The 20,097-nt window shown below is 38.0% G+C and overlaps 1 protein-coding gene across 1 annotated transcript in view; it reads right to left on the bottom strand.

Annotated features, from left to right (window-relative positions):
* Positions 1 to 20,097, bottom strand: part of LOC136878420 (transmembrane protein 181) — a 126,646-nt gene that overhangs the window by 32,362 nt on the left and 74,187 nt on the right. Inside the window, exons 6-8 of the mRNA XM_067152084.2 lie at positions 15,236 to 15,389; positions 13,911 to 13,991; positions 4,571 to 4,670 (exon numbers count right to left, since the gene is read on the bottom strand). Of these exons, the coding sequence (XP_067008185.1) occupies positions 4,571 to 4,670; positions 13,911 to 13,991; positions 15,236 to 15,389 (335 nt within the window). The remainder of the gene's footprint in view (positions 1 to 4,570; positions 4,671 to 13,910; positions 13,992 to 15,235; positions 15,390 to 20,097) is intronic.

Genomic DNA, 20,097 nt, shown 5'->3' with positions numbered 1-20,097 from the left:
TGATATGTCCAAAGAATCTCAGTCTCCTCTTACGCATAGTATCTGTAATGGGTTCTAGCTCTTTGTACATGACTTTGTTAGGTATTAACCACCACTGTCCATCTTTCTGGTATTTTTTGTTGATGCAGGTTCTTCCAATCCTCCTTTCAATTTTCTGAAGTCTGTCAGTCTTTGATTGTTTATTCAGGTAAAAGAGTGTTTCTGCTGCATATGTAGCTTCCGGTTTTATAACTGTGTTGTAGTGTTTTATTTTTGTATTTATTGATAGACATTTCTTTTTGTAGATATCCCATGTTAATTTTTGTGCTTTAGCTAATCTATTTGTCCTTATTTGTATTGAGATTTTTCATTTAGGTTATGTGTTATTACTTCTCCAAGATATTTAAATTGAGTTACTATTTTGATTTTATTACCATTTATGGTGACTTCTTTTAGCTGTGTTGGTTTTTGGGGCATAATTTCTGTTTTTTCAAATGATATTTTGAGGCCAATTTTATTTGCAATGTATTGAAGTTCTGATATCTGGGTTTTTGCTTCTTTTATGTCCACTGCTAATAATGCTAAATCATCAGCAAAACCTAGGCAATTTGTTTTGCTTTTTCGGCCAATCTTTATTTTGGGGGGACATTTCCTAAACCATTCCCTCATTACCATTTCTAGAGCACAGTTAAATAATAGTGGTGAGAGCCCATCTCCCTGCCGTAGTCCAGTTTTAATTTCAAATGTCTCTGATGTTTCACCCCTAAACTTCACTTTTGATTTGGTGTTGGTGAGAGTCAATTTTATCATGTTTATTAATTTGGGGTATAGTCCAAGGTATCTTAAAATTTTATGGATGCAATCATAAGCTTTCTTGAAATCTACAAATGTTATCACCATATCTCCATTTCTTCTTCTGTTATAGTCCATTATCAACTTAAGACTCATGATCTGATCAGGACAGCTCCTCCAGGGTCTGAAACCTCCTTGATATTCTCCTAGTTCTTTCTCAAGTTGTAAACTTATCCTATTAAGGATGATTATTGAAAATATTTTGTATGTTATGTCTAGGAGCGAGATTCCCCTGTAGTTATTAAGGTCGGTTTTGTCTCCTTTTTTGTGCAGTGGATGAATGAGGGCTGTTGTCCAGTGTTCTGGTAGTTCTTCTTTAATCCAGATAGAGACAAGTTGTTGATGGAGGGCAACTTTTGCTGATGTTCCTGCATATTTCCAAATTTATTCAGAGCTTGGTAGACTTCCTTTATTGTGGGGGAATTGATGTTCTCTGGTGATGTTTTTATTGGGGTGTTGGTGTCCAAATGAAGGAGTTCTGTAGGTTTCTCACAATTTAAAAGCTTGTTGAAATGTTTAGCCAGAATTTCTGCATTGTCTTTATTGTTATGGGCCAGCTTACCATCTTCATCCTTCATCAGTAGGGTCGGGGGTTCATATTTTTGGTGCTGCTTTCTGAAGGTTTTGTAGTAGTCCCTTGATTGAGTTTTATTGAATTGTTCTTCAATTAACTGCAGGGTGTCCTTATGATGTTGTCTTTTTATTCTTAAGACTTGGGTAGTTTCTTTTCTCTGTTTTACTAGCTTTTGATAGGATATTTCTGTTTTTTGGGACTGATGTAATAGCCATGCCTGATGCCTTTTCTCCACTGTTTCATCACGTTCACTGTTCCACCATTGGTGTTTTTTACGTGGTTTAATTGGAGCCAGGTCTTCTGCAATTTGTTTAAGGTTGTGTACTAAGTCTTCAAGTTTATCTGTGATATTTATTTTTTCAGTTGCTTTCTGGTAATTTTTGTTGTTGATTAGCTGGGTAGGATCTATTTTTCTTTTAGCTTTAAGGGCTTGCTTTTGTTGTCTCCTCTGGGGAGTGAGTTTAATTTTAATTTTAACTACGTAGTGATCTGAACCTGTGGCTATTCCTCGGAGGACTTTGACATTATAGATCTCTTTGTGGTGGTATTTGTCCATGAAGACGTGATCCAGTTGCCATTCTCCTTTAGTGTAGTCAGAGTGTTTCCATGTTTTGAATTTTTTAGGTTTCCTCTTAAAACATATAGATTTTGAGATTAAATTATGGTTTCTACACAGGTCAACTAGTCTCTCTCCATTTTTATTTGTTTTCTTGTGTGCTGGCCATTTTCCGATGATGTCACAGTATTTTCTTTCTCTGCCTAGTTGAGCGTTGAAGTCGCCTATTAATCATTTTACATGGTGTTTGGGGATGTTATCTATGGTCTGGTCCAATAGGTCCCAAAATTCTCCTGTTTCCTCCTGGTCTTTTGAGGAGTTGTTTTTATCATTAGTGGGAGCATGGACATTTATTATAGTATAGATTTTATTAGATGCCTTTAAGGTGAGCGTTGAGAGTCGTGGAGACTGTGATCTGAATTCTTGAACTGAGTTTATTATTTTAAGGCTGGCCAAAAATCCTGTTCCAAATTGTGGGACATTCTTCATCACTCTCTTCCCGGGTATACCTTTAGTGATAGACGTTTCTTTTTGTAGATGACCCATGTTAATTTTTGTGCTTTAGCTAATCTATTTGTTCTTGTTTGGATTGAGATTTTTTTTCATTTAGGTGATATGTTATTACTTCTCCAAGATATTTAAATTGAGTTACTATTTTGATTTTATTACCATTTATGGTAACTTCTTTTAGCTGGTTTTTGGGGCATAATTTCTGTTTTTTCAAATGATATTTTGAGGCCAATATTATTTGCAATGTTTTGAAGTTCTGATATCTGGATTTCTGCTTCTTTTATGTCAACTGCTAGTAATGCTAAATCGTCAGCAAAACCCAGGCAATTTGTTTTGATTTTTCAGCCAATCTTTATTTTTGGGGGACATTTCCTAAACCATTCCCTCATTACCATTTCTAGAACACAATTAAATAATAGTGGTGAGAGCCCATCTCCCTGCCGTAGTCCAGTTTTAATTTCAAATGACTCTGATATTTCACCCCTAAACTTCACTTTTGATTTGGTGTTAGTGAGAGTCAATTTGATCATGTTTATTTATTTCGGGCATAGTCCAAGGTGTCTTAAAATTTTAATTTATAACTTAATTTATAATATTTTCTTTAATTCTCCTATGGAGAAAGTGGGAGTTTTGGTCTTCATTTTTGGTTTTGTAATATCTAGGGCCCAGATTCATATCCGCTAAAACTGTATGCACTAAAAAGGTTGAAAATATGCACTAAAAATAAAACAAAATACACTTACAAATGCATTATTTCATTTTAACTCAGTGTTAAATTGATAAACAGTTTAATTACTTGTAAACTGATGTTTACCAGTAGGTTATCAACTGTTTTTCAATGTTTGGAGGGGTCAGTGACTTTCTATTGTCAGGAAGAATTAATTTATACGTTGAAAATGATCGTTCTACGTCGATGGACGTAACTGGGCAACACTTGTACACTGGCACTGACTGCTCGGAAAATTATTCTGGCAAAGACTGTCTGATTCCACTTATGTAGTTGCTTAACTTCTTCACTCCTGGGTTTGAGTCCAACGCCTCACTGAGTTTCCTTTGAACTTATTCTCCAATTTCACAGGGACACAATTTAAAGAACTAATGGTGTTTTGAATTAATTGAAAAAATCCCTTCAATTAATTTTTTTTTTGCTTTTTTTTTTTTTTTTTTTTTTTTTGCTAGGGGCTTTACGTCGCACCGACACAGATAGGTCTTATGGCGACGATAGGATAGGAAAGGCATAGGAGTTGGAAGGAAGCGGCCGTGGCCTTAATTAAGGTACAGCATTTGCCTGGTGTGTTTCCCATTTTCACACCAGGCAAATGCTGGGGCTGTACCTTAATTAAGGCCACGGCCGCTTCCTTCCAACTCCTATGCCTTTCCTATCCTATCGTCGCCATAAGACCTATCTGTGTCAGTGCGACGTAAAGCCCCTAGCAAAAAAAAATTAATTGAAGGGATTTTTGTAGGGGTGCACCGCGAGTTTCTAGGCCTTTAATCGCCATCTAAAGTGATGAATAATGCACATGGATGAATCTCATATCTTTATATACAGTTTCAGATTCAAATGCGCACTTTACTACATCTTTTACTTGATTAAAGTTCTCCTGGTAGAATGATACTGCGGATAACCAAGTTCCCCATCTTCTGAGAACAGGTTCCAGTGGAAATTGCTGTTGTGAAAAGGGTCATTATCCATCTACCTGCTTGTATTGCGACACTAGAAGCACTTTCTTTGATCGGGAAAGGCTTCTCGTGTTGCCAGTGGATGTACAACATGACTTCATTAGATTTTTCATTTCATTCAGAAATCTTGAATAATCGATCACAACATGAGAGAAAAATATATCTGTATATGCACTTACATTCAAAATATGCACTAACGTTCAAAATATGCATTTGCACATTTGCATGTGCACATATGCATTTTTTTTTAAAAATCTGGGCCCTAGTAATAACTGTTATGTTTCTAAACTGTATATGGTAAGTTGACTGAACTGCAAAGATAACAGTGACCAGTAAATATTTAATGTACGTTATGCACTTCTTTTCATAAAGAATATTAAACAAGGAGAGATCTGAAGCTTGTGTTTTGGACTTACCATTATACAGCAAGAGAAGAGGAAGTAGAAGTGACATCCATTTCTGTTCAATAGACCAATCAAACACTGCATACTTCCTTAAAGTGTGAGCAAACCAACACTGGAACATTTAAATTTCATTAATATTTTTCAACATTTTAGGGTTACATTTAATGAAATAGCATATTCTTTGTACTATAAAAGAATAAACAAGTATCATGGATTTCTCCACGTGTGGACCATCTGATTTTGATGTAAAGGATGGTTTTACATTTTTATGTACCAGCCTGTATGGAGCAGTATACCATCCTTCAGATCAAAAACCAGGAACTTTGGATGAAATTTTTGCCTGAGAAATCATGTGGCATCAAGAAGATCAACCAGCCTTTAACCCCCAAAACTGAACTCTAGCAATCCCAGAAACACCTGAATATCTAAGCAATGAGGAGCTGAGGGAGACTCTCGAAACTGACATCAAGAATCTCGAGAGTGATTCTCCTGTGCAGCAATCTATGCGATGTCCCAGTAATTGTGAGTGTAAGCCTGATAGTATATCATAAGCAATTATTGCGTGAAATAACGTTTTTATGTGGAAACGTGTGCCGATAAATTTTGTCAAAAGCCTGCAAAAGTCCTGCACGTTCAACTATGAACCCCTTAATAGCATTAATGAAAACAAAAACAGAATGCTAGTATCTTAACCTGTTCTTGACTTATTTGAGGTGGCCATCTTAGCTGAATAACCCTGCATAATTTGTGAATTACTGTAGATAGGATGTACACCTATATGGAGACTAGAGGCGTGCATTATTCAAATGTGAGATGGGGCAAAATGCACTTTGCTGCATATGCAACCACCATTATGCATAAAAGGAACGTGTTACCTATGATGCCCGAGTTTCCTCCAATTCTTTCGATAGGGTAGTGTTAGGCAAGGCTCTCGAGACCAATTCTCCAGTGCTGCGATCTGTGTGACATCCTAGTAACTATGAGTGCAAGCTTCATAGTATACCATCAACGTTCTCATATGGAAACGTGTGTGGCGATAAATTTTGTCAAAAGCCTAGAAAAGTACTGCATGTTCAACTATGAGCCCCTTAATACTATTAACGAAGGTGAAAACAGCATGTCATTATCTTAAACGTTTCACAAGATGTTTGAGATGGACATCCAGTGGCGAAGCTATTAGTTAAAGAATGGGTAGGCAGGAAATCTTAGCTTAAAGTTTATTGTAGAGTAGTTCCACACGTTGAGTTTTCTTGGTTACAAAATGGTCATTCCCTCGGTCCTTCAACAGTTCATCGTTTATCAATTCCTTCACAGGCCTTTTCTTAATAGAAATGGTTCTAAGACTGCTGAGTCTTTCATTGTTCGTTGACCAGGTGAGCTGGCCATGCGGTTAGGGGCGCGCAGCTGTTAGCTTGCATCGGGAGATAGTGGGTTCGAACCCCACTGTCGGCAGCCCTGAAGATGGTTTTCCGTGGTTTCCCATTTTCACATCAGGCAAATGCTGGGGCTGTACCTTAAGGCCACAGCCGCTTCCTTCTCACTCCCAGCCCTTTCCTATCCCATTGTCGCCATAAGACCTATCTGTGTCGGTGCGACCTAAAGGAACTAGCAAAAAAAAAGGGCATTGTATTACACAAGAATGTTTTTATTCTCTTCAGAGTACTCACACTCCTTTCAGAGGAAGCCGTGTTCACAGAAAATGTTAATATTAAGCGAATCAATTCTGACACTTCAACATACACTGGTTCGAGGTCATTGAGGACAATATAATGTAAAAGATTTTGAGGAGACAAATGTTTTTCTATGTCAGAATAAATGTTTATCAATTCATTTTCCAGTATTTCTCTATTAAAAAGGGTTATATGTTCATAAGATTGTTCAGTTTAATAGCAGGAAAGCTCTCTTTGTAAACTAGGAAAAGAGATGGATTCAACAATTCAATAAACTGAATGCTTTCAAAATCGTCAAACCATGTTTCCATTAGCATGATTAAAGTGTCAAGGACTTCACTGTTAAAATTTTGAGCGTTTGGAATGCTCTGCTATCCATCTCACTAATTATTTTGCGACATTTTCAATGCAAGAGGATACCGTGTTTTCTGATCGCATGTCCTTGAGGATACCAGTGGTTTTCCTAATTTCAGTATTGCACAGAATTACATCAGATCTGGTTTTATGTTTCAGTATAACAAGGTGATGATCTATGTAAATAAAACAAATCTATAGAGACAGAGCAAATAAATTAATTGGGCCTTCCTGAATATGTTAAGCAACCTAACTGCAGAATGGTACGACACGATCCCACACATCTCCAACTATATTGGTACTTATATCAGCTTGCCTTATGTTGTTGGTACCAACGTGAAACACTACCACCTTCTCCTTCCCCTCCTCCCGCTCTTCTACTTTCATCAACATCTGCCTCAACCTAATTCCTGGATAACATTCTACCCTGGTTCCCTTTCCTCCATACACTTTCCCCACGTGTCTAACGATGGAATCCTCCATGATCAGAGCCTCAACCCTACCAACCTCATTTGATCCCCTCCCCTCCTAGTCATCCCTATCTTTCCTTATAGCTGCAGAAGGTACTTCCTCCTTCCTTTTCTCCTTCCATGACTTTGTTCCACCTGTCTTTTCCTATCTTCTACTCTACATTTCCCTTCCCTACCTTTTCCCTTCCTCCTACTTCCACACATCTCAGCAACAGTTCCCTGTCCCTCATCTTCCCTTTGTTGTTCTACCTGGAGTGACTCGTACCAATTTCTCACAGACACCTGTCCTGAATTCTGATCCTGAATAGAGCCCATAGCCTGCAATCTCCTTCCCCTTAGAACATTAGACCACCTGTTTTCTACAACTCCCCCCTTTCCTTCCCCTCCCTCTTGTACACCTACTATCTGTGCACTTTTTAGTGATAGATTTGTGTACGGGTTTGGGGAGTAAGGAGGGAGCTCTTTCGGTTCCGTTAGTACTGCCAACTGAATGGAAATGAAATCTGAATTGAATCAATAATATGATCGATCGATATGAATTTTCTAACCCTTTGTTATTTTAAGCAAACAACTGTGTCACACACATATTATATAACATTATGTAATGTTTCTCGATGCAAATCTTATTCCTAGAGTGAATTCTACAGCTTGGCTTTGCTGTGTAAATAACAACAGTATTAGTACGTGAAGTGTACGCCAGATGTCGCACAGTGATGCATAGTTTGTGTTTCAAAGATTGCCAGTACGAATCTCGAAGATTGCTGAGTTCAACTGCTTCAGCACTAGGGTGTAAATCTATCGCTAAAAAGTGTGCAGATAATACTGTAACCTGTACATTGTACTGCAGTGAGACTAAATATAGTACCACATCGATTTTTACAATAATCGTTGAAATATTAGTCGCTAGTCGCTTGTTGACATGTATTTACGGAATGGACAAATGCGCAGCGATGGTCCAATTCTACGAACTTGAAGGTCCTGAAAAGGACCACACATCTCCTTGTTCGCTCTTTGACCGAGAGGTCGTTTCCGACAGTTCGGTCTCATCTTATCACTGTTGCTTTCTTAGCACCACCCGGGGGACACGTGTAGGGCAGTGTAGTGGTTAAACCTACGGACATGAAGCAATATTGCACCTCCAGCCCTAAGACGATCAGAAGCTCTCCTAAAGGTTTGGAAGAACGTTCAGCAGAACCCCCAACTACCCATCCATCAAGATATTACGCACACTGAACATCTACGACTGAAATCAAGGAAACCACCCTGGCGTACAGGAATGGATCTTGAAAGAACCTCTTTTCATGTTAACAGTTCATGGAAAGCCCAGTGGGATCAGTCTTTGGTAGTGAACAAACATCTGGTTGAGAATCCTTCTAAACGAGTACAAGGATGTGATCTTCCAAGACGACAGTGGAGAATCATCAATCGGATAAGAACTGGACAAGGCAGATGTGGTTATCTGTTGTGCAAATGGGGTTGGACTAGGTCTGCAGATTGTGATTGTGGTGCATCTTCTCAGTCAATCCACCACATTGTTGCTGACTGCCCAATTCGAGCTTTCAAAGGAACGCTGATGGACATTCACCGCACATCGGATGAAGCAGTTGATTGGGTCAAAATGCTAGACCTAGAGTTATAGTATTGTACGGACTTGTGACTACGCACATTTACCCTGAACTATATACATGTGTGTACATAGATTCATCATACGATAAATAATAATACGGAATGGAGAAGGCCCGTGGTTGGCTATTCACATACTCTGCACAAACAACATTCAGCTCCGTCTATCTGTACGTCTATGACATGCTGCTCAACACACAATCCTGGGATAACACTCTCGAGATCTCTCAAAATTTCTCGCGAGATACAGTGCCTGCACTAGTCTTGAGAATGGAGACAGCAGAGTGAACTAATATTGTTCATGCTTATGAAATGAAATGTTGTATGGCTTTTTAGTGCCAGGATATCCCAGGAAGGGTTCGGCTCGCCAGGTACAGGTCTTTCTATTTGACTCCCGTTGGCGACCTGCGCGTCGTGATGAGGATGAAATGATGATGAATGATGATGACCAACAATGACCTCAGTTTTCCACAGTGACACTACCAGCTTCTACATTGGAGTACTGAAGTTAAACTTACAAAATTTTTCTATAAATGCCGGTATGTATATTTTGTATGTAAAGTTTGAAGTACAGTTATGTTTAGAGTTACCGGTAGTTGAGTGTAAGCACACAAAACACCTGGCTGAAGGCTGGAAACTGTTCAAGATATAGATCAAAATGATGATGATGATGATGATGATGATGATGATGATGATGATGATGATGATGATGATGATGATGATGATGATGAATTTAAGTTCACCAGACACCCCCAATACTTGAAAGAGAGAGAATTTATAAATACATACTAAGACATAAGAACCGATCAGTTTGATCAGCAAGTTAGTATATAAACAGTGATTCCTGTCCAATCAAATTAAAGCCACTAAAGGTACTTTCCTCACAAATGGAGTACAGGTACCATAATGAAGTTGGTGCTGGTTCAAGAATAATTATAATAATTTGCCATTGCTAGCCTTATACAGCCCTTGTAAGGCAGACCCTCCAACAAGAGTGGGTGGAAACTGCCATGTATGGGAAACGGCATGTTCATGTGGTGGGGTATAATACTGTGTGGCATGTGTGAGTTGCAGGGGATGTTGTGGATAGCACAAACACTCAATTCCCACGACAAGGGAATTAACCATTTAACACTGAAACCCCTAACCCAACTGAAAATCGAGCCCAGGGCCTCCTAAACCAAAGACTACTACATTGACCATCCAGCTGAAGAGCTGGACAGAAGTAATTAAGAATCTATAATTTTAAAAAAAGGACTGATAGAGTATATGGAGAAGAAAGGCACAGCAATGATGGGAATGAGTGAGATAAAATGGAAGGGGAAAAGTAAAAAAGAATTGAAGAAAGGGTATAGATTATATTGGAGTGAAGGAGAGATGGCAACAAATGGTCTTGGTGTTATATTGAGAGAAGACCTAGTGTAACATGTGGACAAAATTGACCAGATCAGTGACAGGATAATTAAAGTTAGACTTGGACTTGAGAGTGGAATCAAGGATTTTATACAGATTTATCCACCCCAATTGGGGAATGCTGATGAATGTTTAGAAGAGTTTCTAGAAATGGAAAGCTGTATTGAAGACAAAGAGGTTATAATAATGGGAGACATGAATGCACATGTTGGAACAGACAGACAGGGAAAAGAAGAGATAATTGGCCCCTGTAGTTATGAAAACCAAGATGAAGAAGGAGATTTGGTAATAGATTTTTGTATAAGGAATGGATTAATTGTTGGCAATACATGGTTTAGAAAAAAGAACTCACAAAAAATAACTAGATATGGTTGGGGAGATAGAAAGACAAAGATAATGATTGTTCTTATTCTGGTGGAGAAGGAGAAATGTAGCAAACTGGAAGATGTGACAGCAATGCCAAGTGGTGGTAACCAAATTAAGACTTGGTAAAATAACGTTAATAGAAAAAAGGGAAAGAAAAATAAAGGGATGGAAGTTAGAAGAGAAAGAAATAAGGGAAAGGTTTCAAGAGGATCTGAAGAAAGAAATTCCCAAAGATGACGTGAACAGTGTGGAAGAGGAATGGAAATGTTTCAGAAACGGTTTTGTAAAGTGTGCAGTAAACACCTGTGGAAGACTATCAGGGAGGAAAAAGGAAAAGGAGACTCCTTGATGGAACAGCAGGGTAAAAGAAGCAGTTAAAGAGAAACAAATGGCTTGGAGAAAGTGGATAGGCAGCAAAAGTACAGAAAATTGGCAGAAATATAAAGAAGCCAAAGAGATATGTAAGAAAATAATACAAGAGGATAAACGGAAGAGGAAGATACAAAATTTGTAAAAACTGAAACAGGACAGATATTGATGCAAAGAGATGACATACTAAAAAGATGGGAAGTATACTTCTCAGAATTACTAAATATTAAATACAGTGAACTGGTAGATGAGAAGGAGCAAGAAGAAACAATGAGGAAAGAAGAAGAACAAGGAAAGGAGATATTGATGTTAGAAATAGAGGAAGCCATACAAAAGATGAAGAGCGTTAAAGCAGCAGGGGTGGATGAGGTAACTAAGGAAATGGTAACACAGCAGAACCAATAGAGCTACAGTGGCTGTATACATTATTTGGGGAAGAAAGAGATCCCAGAGTAGTGGGGAAAGGCTTTTTTTTTAAAAATGCTATTTGTTTGGGGCATATGAACCTGCGTGTAATTGGAATGGTGGTAGTGTGGAATGTTCTGTGTGAGGAAAGGAAGATTAAGGACATCACAAACACCCAGTCCCCAGACCAGGGATATTAATCATTACAATTTAAAAAACCTGACCCGGCCGGGAATCAAACCTGGGGCTGCCGAGTGATAGGCGGATGCATTGTCCCTTACACCGGGGGGCCGGACGGGAAAGGGTTTAATTATCTTGATATTTACGAAAAGTGGTAAAAAGAAATATAATAACTACAGAGGGATCACTCTTATTGCCCATGTAGCTAAGATATTTGAGAGAGTATTGGAAGGAATACTGAGGAGGAAACTAGAAGGAGAAATGGAAGAAGAACAGTATGGTTTAAGGAAAGACAGATCATTTGACCTGATCTTTACATTAAGACATATGATGGAGAAAAGATGGGAGTTTGGAAAAGACATAGTGATGACATTTATTGACATCGAGAAAGCTTATGACAGTGTGCCCAGACAATTGGTATGGGAAAAAACAAGTTATCAGAGTGGAGATGCAAATGATAAAAGCTATGTACAAAAATTGTGTTAGTAGTGTGAAGACTAGTATAGGAAAAACAAAATGGTTTAAAGATGAAACTGGTCTCCGACAGGGAAGTGTACTATCCCCCATACTATTCATCATAGTCGTGGATGAAATCCATAAGAACATTAAACAGAGATTGGGAAGACAGACAACAAAAGCCATGTTGTTTGCAGATGATATAGTGATATGGCGTGAGGATGAAATTGAAGTACAAAAACAAGTAGATTTATGGAATCAAGAGACAGAAAAATTTGGGATGAAAGTAAGCACAGAGAAAAGTAAAACAATAGTGATGACAAGGGGAAGGAAGGAAGGAAGGAAGGAAGGAAGGAAGGAAGGAAGGAAGGAAGGAAGGAAGGAAGAGGAAAGATAAAACTGAATGGTAAAATTCTGGAAGTGGTTAAAAGTTTCAAGTACTTGGGAAGTGTCATCACAGAAGATTTAAAGTTAACCGAGGAAATTGGGAAAAGAATACAACAAGCAAACAGCTCCTACCAGAGTGTAAGCAGTATTTTGTGGAACCAAGATGTCCTGAAGAAATGTAAGAAAGTATTATATTCAACTTATTATGAACCCATATAACCTATGCAGCTGGATCATGGACTACAACAAAACGAGAGAAGAGTAGAATACAGGCAGCGGAGATGAAATTCCTAAGAGGTATTGAGAGCAAGATCAGAAAGGATAGAATTAGAAATGAAGAGATAAGGAAAAGGACAGGAATCTTGAAACTTCAAGACAGGATAGAAACAACAAAGCTAAAGTGGTATGGGCATTTGATGAGAATGGGAGAAGAGAGAGTGCCAAAAAAAGCTTTTTCAGAGAAGTTAACAGGAAAGAGACCATGAGGAAGAACCCGAAAGAGGTGGACAGATTCGGTGTTGGAGTGCATAGAAAAGAGGGGAGGAAAATCAGAAGATGTACTTAAAAAAAAGAAGAATAGGTAGTGGAGAGACAGGTAGCGATGGAGGTCCTTGATTCACAACCCGACCCGGGAAGCTGGAAACGGGAAATGAAGATGATGATGACGTAATTAATTTTTTCTTTTGCTACCAATTTTCTTGGTATAATTGGCTTTCTGTCGCACCGGCACAGATAGGTCTTATGGTGACAATGGGATAGAAAAGGTCTGGAAGTGGAAAGGAAGTGACAAAGGCCTTAATTAAGGTACAGCTCCAGCATGTGCTTGGTGTGAAAATGGGAAACCATGGAAAACCATCTTCAGGGCTGCCGACAGTGGAGGTCAAACTCACTATCTTCTAAATGCAAGCTCACAGCTATGCGCACCTAACTGCATGGCCAACTAGCTCGGTACTAGTGGTTTAATTTCACACTAACCCTACAAGGGTTTCAGTGATGGTGGGATGTGAAAGGTCCAGAACTGGAAAGTTAGCAGCCATGGCATTAGTTAAAGTACAGTCTGACGTGAAAATGGGATAAATTTTATGATATGAATTCAAGAAACATTTTTTCAATTTATCCCAGTTATTTCTAAAGTTGCTGCTGCAGCCAGACTGGTTCATGTCATGTTTTCATTTGAGATTTAAGACCAGATGCTCTTTCTTACTTCAAATGATTCTTTAGGTAAAAATTTCATCCTATGATCTACCTTGGTCCTCTATGTGGGAAGGCAGCAGCTAAGTCACTGCTCCCCCCCCCCCCCCCCCATGCTCCCCTATATGATGACATACTTTAACTGAATGAGCTGAATGTATAACAATGCACATTCAACTAAACTAATCTATAAAAAGGACTTTCTTAATATAATGAAGAGATAAATATAAAGGAAAATTATTTGTAATATAATGATTTCAACATGTAAAGTAAAGTAAAGTAAACTTCCTGAGCAGAGGGGGCAAAGGGAGCTGGGAATAGAGTTAACCACTACCCCACCAAGTGGGGATATTGGAAGTCTTTACCTTCCACCCCTCCCAGGGTCTTCATGGCCTGTATGGAGATGTTATTTTTTATTTTATTTTTATAAGTAACTAATAATTATTTTAACTTTTCATTTGTACTTACTGTTACTGCAAATGTTGTTAGTAAGAAGATGAAACGGAACCATATTTCTATCTGAGTGAAGGCTGGGTTATAACTCTTGAACTGGAATAAACAAGCATTAACTGTAGTAATATCGTCAGGAGTATCACATAAGGTCATTAGCTATTGAGATAAAATAGCAAAATTAAGAGAATATCATAGGATTTACACATTGTCTGATAAAAGTATCAAAGACACCCACTGGAAACTGCCGTTTAAGTGTTCCTCGGATATGCTGCCCAGTATTGGCCATTAATACAGAAAACCCTCTGCAGTGTCAGGCTTAGCAAGCCAACTGCACAGAGGAAGTTCCTCTCAATTTCGGATGGTGGTGATACAAAATGTAATCACCTTTATGAACTTGAAAATCAAGTTGAAGAAATATGACAAAAGAGGTGCAAATAATGTACGGTTAAATAGTGACTCCGATTTAGAAAGCCAAGAATAACGGCCGAGAGAATCCGTCGTGCTGACCACACAACACCTCGTAATCTGCAGGCCTTCGGACTGAGCAGTGGTCGATTGGTAGGCCATGGTCCTTCGGGGCTGTTGAGCGATGGGGTTTGGTTTGGTAAATATCTGACTTCTTTTCAAATGCATAAATGTATGTTCTGGATTTCAGCTCCTCCTCAGATTGTGTGTTTGATATTTGCTGATTTTTATTGTGAAAATTAATTTTTAACTGATGAATCTTCTGCATCTTTTGTATTTCCTTGTAAATAACTGATTTTTGTTGTTGTGAAGGTTTGATTGTAATTTACACTAACTGGCATAATAAACACAGCACATAATAAATGCTGAAAAAATGAAGTGTTATTACCTTTTTAATCAAAGTTTAACACTTTATCCTATATTTTTAGACAGGGGAGGTTGTTGGCTTTGTTTTGTGAGCAAACAATGAAGTGTTTATTGCACTAACACCATGATTAGCCAATTTGAGTCCCATTGGTGGAATAAAAATTATTATCAGAATGTTGGCCAGCAGGGTATGAGAGGTGGTGATGTACAATTTTTAATCACGAGATTGCATGCCAAAAGCCTTGTTTCAATTCCAAACCTTTCTGCAGTGTTCATATAGAGTGAGGGCATATGATGCTATTGATGGTGATTCATTGCCAAATAAGAATGTTAAGCCTTGAGCAGACCCCTTGGTGTTATTCAACAGGAGTAGGCTATGCGCCAACTCCAGGTTTCACTCTGTATCTATACCCATTATGATCACACACTAGTTTGTTCCTTTTCATTACTTCATTACTTACTACTTATTCACATAAACACACATAATAGAATTACGAGTCAAAACTCACATAGAGGGTGACATCACGAATGTTGTGGAGTTGATGAAAACTCTCCAAGCCGTAAAAACGCACAGTTAGAAAATAATGGGTATAGTCCAGGAAGCCCAGATGTAATACGATGAACTCCTCACATGACTGGCGTTCACATCGTAGATGTCTAGTTCTGTAAGGATGTAAAAGTAATAATTTATTGGTTTGATATTCTTCAACAGGAAACAATACAGCCCAGTCATTTTCTTATTTTAATTAAACATGTGTCTATAAATGCAGACATTTGGACAGAGCATTGGTCACTTGGTATGCCAAGGCCCATCAGAGGTGTAGCATCATGGGGTTTGTTTGTTAGTTTTACATGCCTGTAAATAAGGTCTTTGTGAAAATTCCATATTTTTTCAGTAATTAATACACTACTTTACACTTACAATGGTAGCCCACACACCAGTATTTTTCATGAATTCCCACATAAACATGTTCAACAGCAATGAGATATGGGTTCCTTAATTCCCCATATTAAAGATGAAGACCAGGAACGATCCTGTCATTTTTTGTAGGACCGAGCTCGATAGCTGCAGTCGCTTAAGTGCGGCCAGTATCCAGTATTCAGGAGATAGTAGGTTCGAACCCCACTGTTGGCAGCCCTGAAAATGGTTTTCCGTGGTTTCCCATTTTCACACCAGGCAAATGCTGGGGCTGTACCTTAATTAAGGCCACGGCCGCTTCCTTCCCAGTCCTAGCCCTTTCCTGTTCCATCGTCGCCATAAAATCTATCTGTGTCGGTGCGACGTAAAGCAACTAGCAAAAAAATGGTATGAAAATCAGTGTAGAGAAAAGCAAGAGCAGAGGAAGAGATCCTGGGTTGTGTGTGTGACAATAGCATATCCTTTAAGGCAGATAAGTGAGACGGTCTGCTTGCAGTCCAGTCTTTACCTCTTGGAGTACGGGAGCACAAGGCCAGATAACCCCTAAGGAACTCATCGTTAGGGCGCATTGTCCCACCACCACCGCCACCACCAAACCAAAGAAACTCATTGCCGTGGAAAATTGTTTACATAATGTAAATGCATTTGTTTCGATAAATCCTTATAGGCAATCTATTTGAAAAGAATACATTATATCAAGTGAAAAATTCATATTAATAGTCTTTAACATTGAACTGATGAGCAACAATATGAAAGAAAACACTGCAGTATTTTTATTTGACAAATAATACAAGCTTCACAAGACTATGTATAATGTTAACAATATGTGGTAATATTGTCAGCTTCCAATTTTTCCAGTTACTATTTTATTGATTCATCTGCCCCATTAGGCAAGTGAAACTCTAGGAAACCAATTATCTTCTTTCAACCAAATCCTTAAGCCATGATGTTTACCTTCTTCTTTGATGACCTCAGTAGTTAATAGATGTAAAATTGCATGCTAAAAAAAAATTTAAAAAAAATTGTGGCCCACATCTTTTGATACTATAGTAAGTTTAAATTATAGGTCTGGGGAATGAACAGCAAAGAAGTATAAGAACAACTTGTTGCACTGAACTAAAAAATTGAAAACTATGGTATGAAAATCAGTGTAGAGAAAAGCAAGAGCATGATGATATCAAGAGGAGAAAGACAAGGAAAAGGAATTGTGAAAAATTGGTGGTCCAAGCCTTGAAATTGTGGACAGTTTCAAATACCTAGGGAGTGAATTAATGCAGAATACAAGGCTGGACATGGAGATTAACAAGAGGGTGCAACAGGCCAAGCCATTCTACCAGAGTGTAAGAAACCTTGTCCACCCATATTGAGTTACGCGGCTGAGACCTGGACAGTGACAAGTAGGGATGAGAGTAGAATTCAACCCAGCAAAATTAAATACCTCAGAAGTATGATATGAAAGAAAGGGTGAGAAATTAAGAAGGAAATCAGAATAGAAATCCCAAATGAGAGAACTGATAGGAATGAACTAAGATTCTTTGAACATAAAGAGGATGGATGAGAAAAGAATACCAAAATAGATATAGGGATGAAGTTCCAGGGAAAGAGAGCAAGAGGGGGACCTAGAACAAGGTGGATCAATTCAGTAATGAGTAGTGCAAGAAGAAGAAACCTGGACTGGGACAAAATGGTGGAAGGAAAGAAGAAAGTGGAGAAGTGCCATAAAAGCCCCAACCCAGCAGGAGCTAGATAAGGGGAAAGGAGGAGAAGGAATAAGTTTGAATTACACCAATATGAATTAAAGAATTGTCAAGACTGAAAGTGGGCAAGAAAAATGAACTGTTCTAAAGAAATGTATGTTTTTGTTTTATTGTGAAAATTAGGTAGGTCTCAACTTTATAACTTATTTGTAATGACTTAATGATCTTCAATTCCAAAATTGTGATGATGATTTTAAACAAATGAAATGGTCTTTTTTTTGTATTGTACAATAATTGTTCTCCATTATTATTATTACTGAAATCAATGTTTCCATTGCTAAAGACTCACTGATGCATCTTAAATTCAGTGAAGGGAAGAGTAGAAGAAAAATATTTAATGGGTTAAATTACAGTTAAGAATTATTTTACTTACAATTACTTTACAGAATGCTAGTCTTAAAGGAAACCACTGACATATTTTTTGCATAATACAAAATTTGTGTGTGTGTGGCTTTTTTTAGCATAGAGACTTTAAATGGCCATCATCACTAGGTAAGACTAAACATGATACCTTGGAACTTTTCAAATGATCATTTTTATTTTAGTTACCGGTAATCACTTTTAGTGTTTACAATAATTTGCCATTTACTTTGCAAATAAATTAATTGGTTTCTAATAATGTTATTTGCTTTACATCCCACCAACTACATTTTTATGGTTTTTGGAGACGCCAAGGTGCTGGAATTTAGTCCTGCAGGAGTTCTTTTACGTGCCAGTAAATCTACCAACATGAGGCTGACGGATTTGAACACCTTCAAATACCACCGGACTGAGCCAGGATCGAACCTGCCAAGTTGGGATTAGAGGCCAGCACTTCAACCATCTGAGCCACTCAGCCTGGCAATTAGTTCTTAAGATTGTCATCGCTAAGCCTCAACCTCTTTGTGGGGAAGTACATCTTTGCATTTACTGAAAAGATGGCCTACAGGGCACATGAAGGAATACCTGTGTTTAATTTTAAGGACACCCTTGTTATAAGAATGATGTTTTTGGAAGTACTGGAGAGATAAGAAAGTACCTCATCCAGAACCGGCGAAGTAACTGGTTCTGCTGTAACACAACTGAAAAAAATATCTTCATCACAATTTTTTCCCATTTCTGCTTCTATGTGATGTATATCAATTACTAGAAAGTAACAATTACAATTTTATTTCAAAAAGTAAATTACAAGTAAAAATTACATTTTGTAAAGTAAAAAATGACTAAGAATGTAATTGTTACATGTAATTTGATTACATTTACCTAATTACTTCCCAACTCTGCTTATATTACAGTTAGAAAAATAGTGGTACTGGTTTATGAGCTATCATTTATAATGGTAAGAGACATAAGCTTAAACAATTAAATCATTCACTACTTCTCGTTTGTTACTCAAGTTATATACATAAAGTAAGTACCGTCCCTTGTGGAACCTGTCATACAACTGTGGCATTCATAGCCCTAGAACTACTTGTAAGGTACAGCTGCTATATGAATTTGGTACCATAGACTGTTCCTATATTTGTGAAAGCATGTACTGTCTTTCTAAAGCTATCAGCTCTCATGGATTCGATACAAGTTAAAGATCCGAAAAAATGTTATTAGCTATTTTGTTTAATATATGGTCCTCTATTACCTTCAAACATGAGACCTCAGAGACCATTTATACTCTGAATATGTAATACCAGGTGTATGCATCAGTTTTTTGTGTTAAAGAAAACATATAATTTTTAAGGGAAATTAATTTTTTGTTTATGCAAAATATTGGCCATCAGCTTCTACATACTTTGACCATCTCAGGTAAGTTATTAATACCATACCAGAAAAACTGCTTGTCTTTTGCGGCAAACCATTTGTCGAGCCATTTTCCAACTTCTTCGAAATTGCTGAAGTGCTGTTGTGCGAGCACATGCCCCATTGATGATATAGATGTTGATTCCCATAGGGAATTTGAAATATGCCCCATTGATGCAAAGAGGTGATAGTCAGATGGCACCAGGTCGGGACAGTACAGCGGGTGCAGAAAGATGTCCCATCCAAGCGATTTCAAGGTGTCTTTCACTGGTTTTGCTGTGTGAGACGGCGCATTGTCGTGTAACAAAATCACTTTGCCATATCTTCTGGCCCATTCCAGTCGTCTTTTGATCAATGCGTGATTTAAATTAGTAATTTGTTGGCGATAGTGTTGTGCATTAATGGTTTCACCTGCAATTGCTTGTCTTTGCACTTTTGTGGTCTATCAAAGCGTGCTCTGTCTCACATTGAAATCACCACATTTAAATTGTTGAAACCATGACAGATATGTTCTAATCAACGGAGTGTGTTCACCATATGTTTCTACCAGCAAACGATGACTTTCCACAGCCTTTTTCTTTTGATTAAATAAGAAAAGCAATGCGTGCTGCAAATGTTATTTTTCAGGTACAGACGTCAACACGGTCACTGAATGATATAACACAGACGCTAGTGTTTGGCGGGTGTGCATTGGTAGGTTAATGTCAGACGAACAAACAGAAGCATGTGTCAAATTCATATGCTGTGTACTGTTCGCTGGTGTCATCTCTTAGTGAAATCGGAAAAGACTCATGTATACACCTGGTACTGTATATACAGCATATGGGTTACCATGAAGTTCCAGATTCATGCCTACATATGATAACTTTTCAGCTTGATATATTTGGAGAATAAATCTTGTTTTATTACATTTCATACTGAA

Source organism: Anabrus simplex, chromosome 1, assembly GCF_040414725.1.
Source record: "Anabrus simplex isolate iqAnaSimp1 chromosome 1, ASM4041472v1, whole genome shotgun sequence".
Taxonomy (NCBI): Eukaryota; Metazoa; Arthropoda; class Insecta; order Orthoptera; family Tettigoniidae; genus Anabrus; species Anabrus simplex.
The sequence above is the reverse complement of the archived record's forward strand: the minus strand, read 5'-3'. Positions and strand labels throughout refer to the sequence as shown.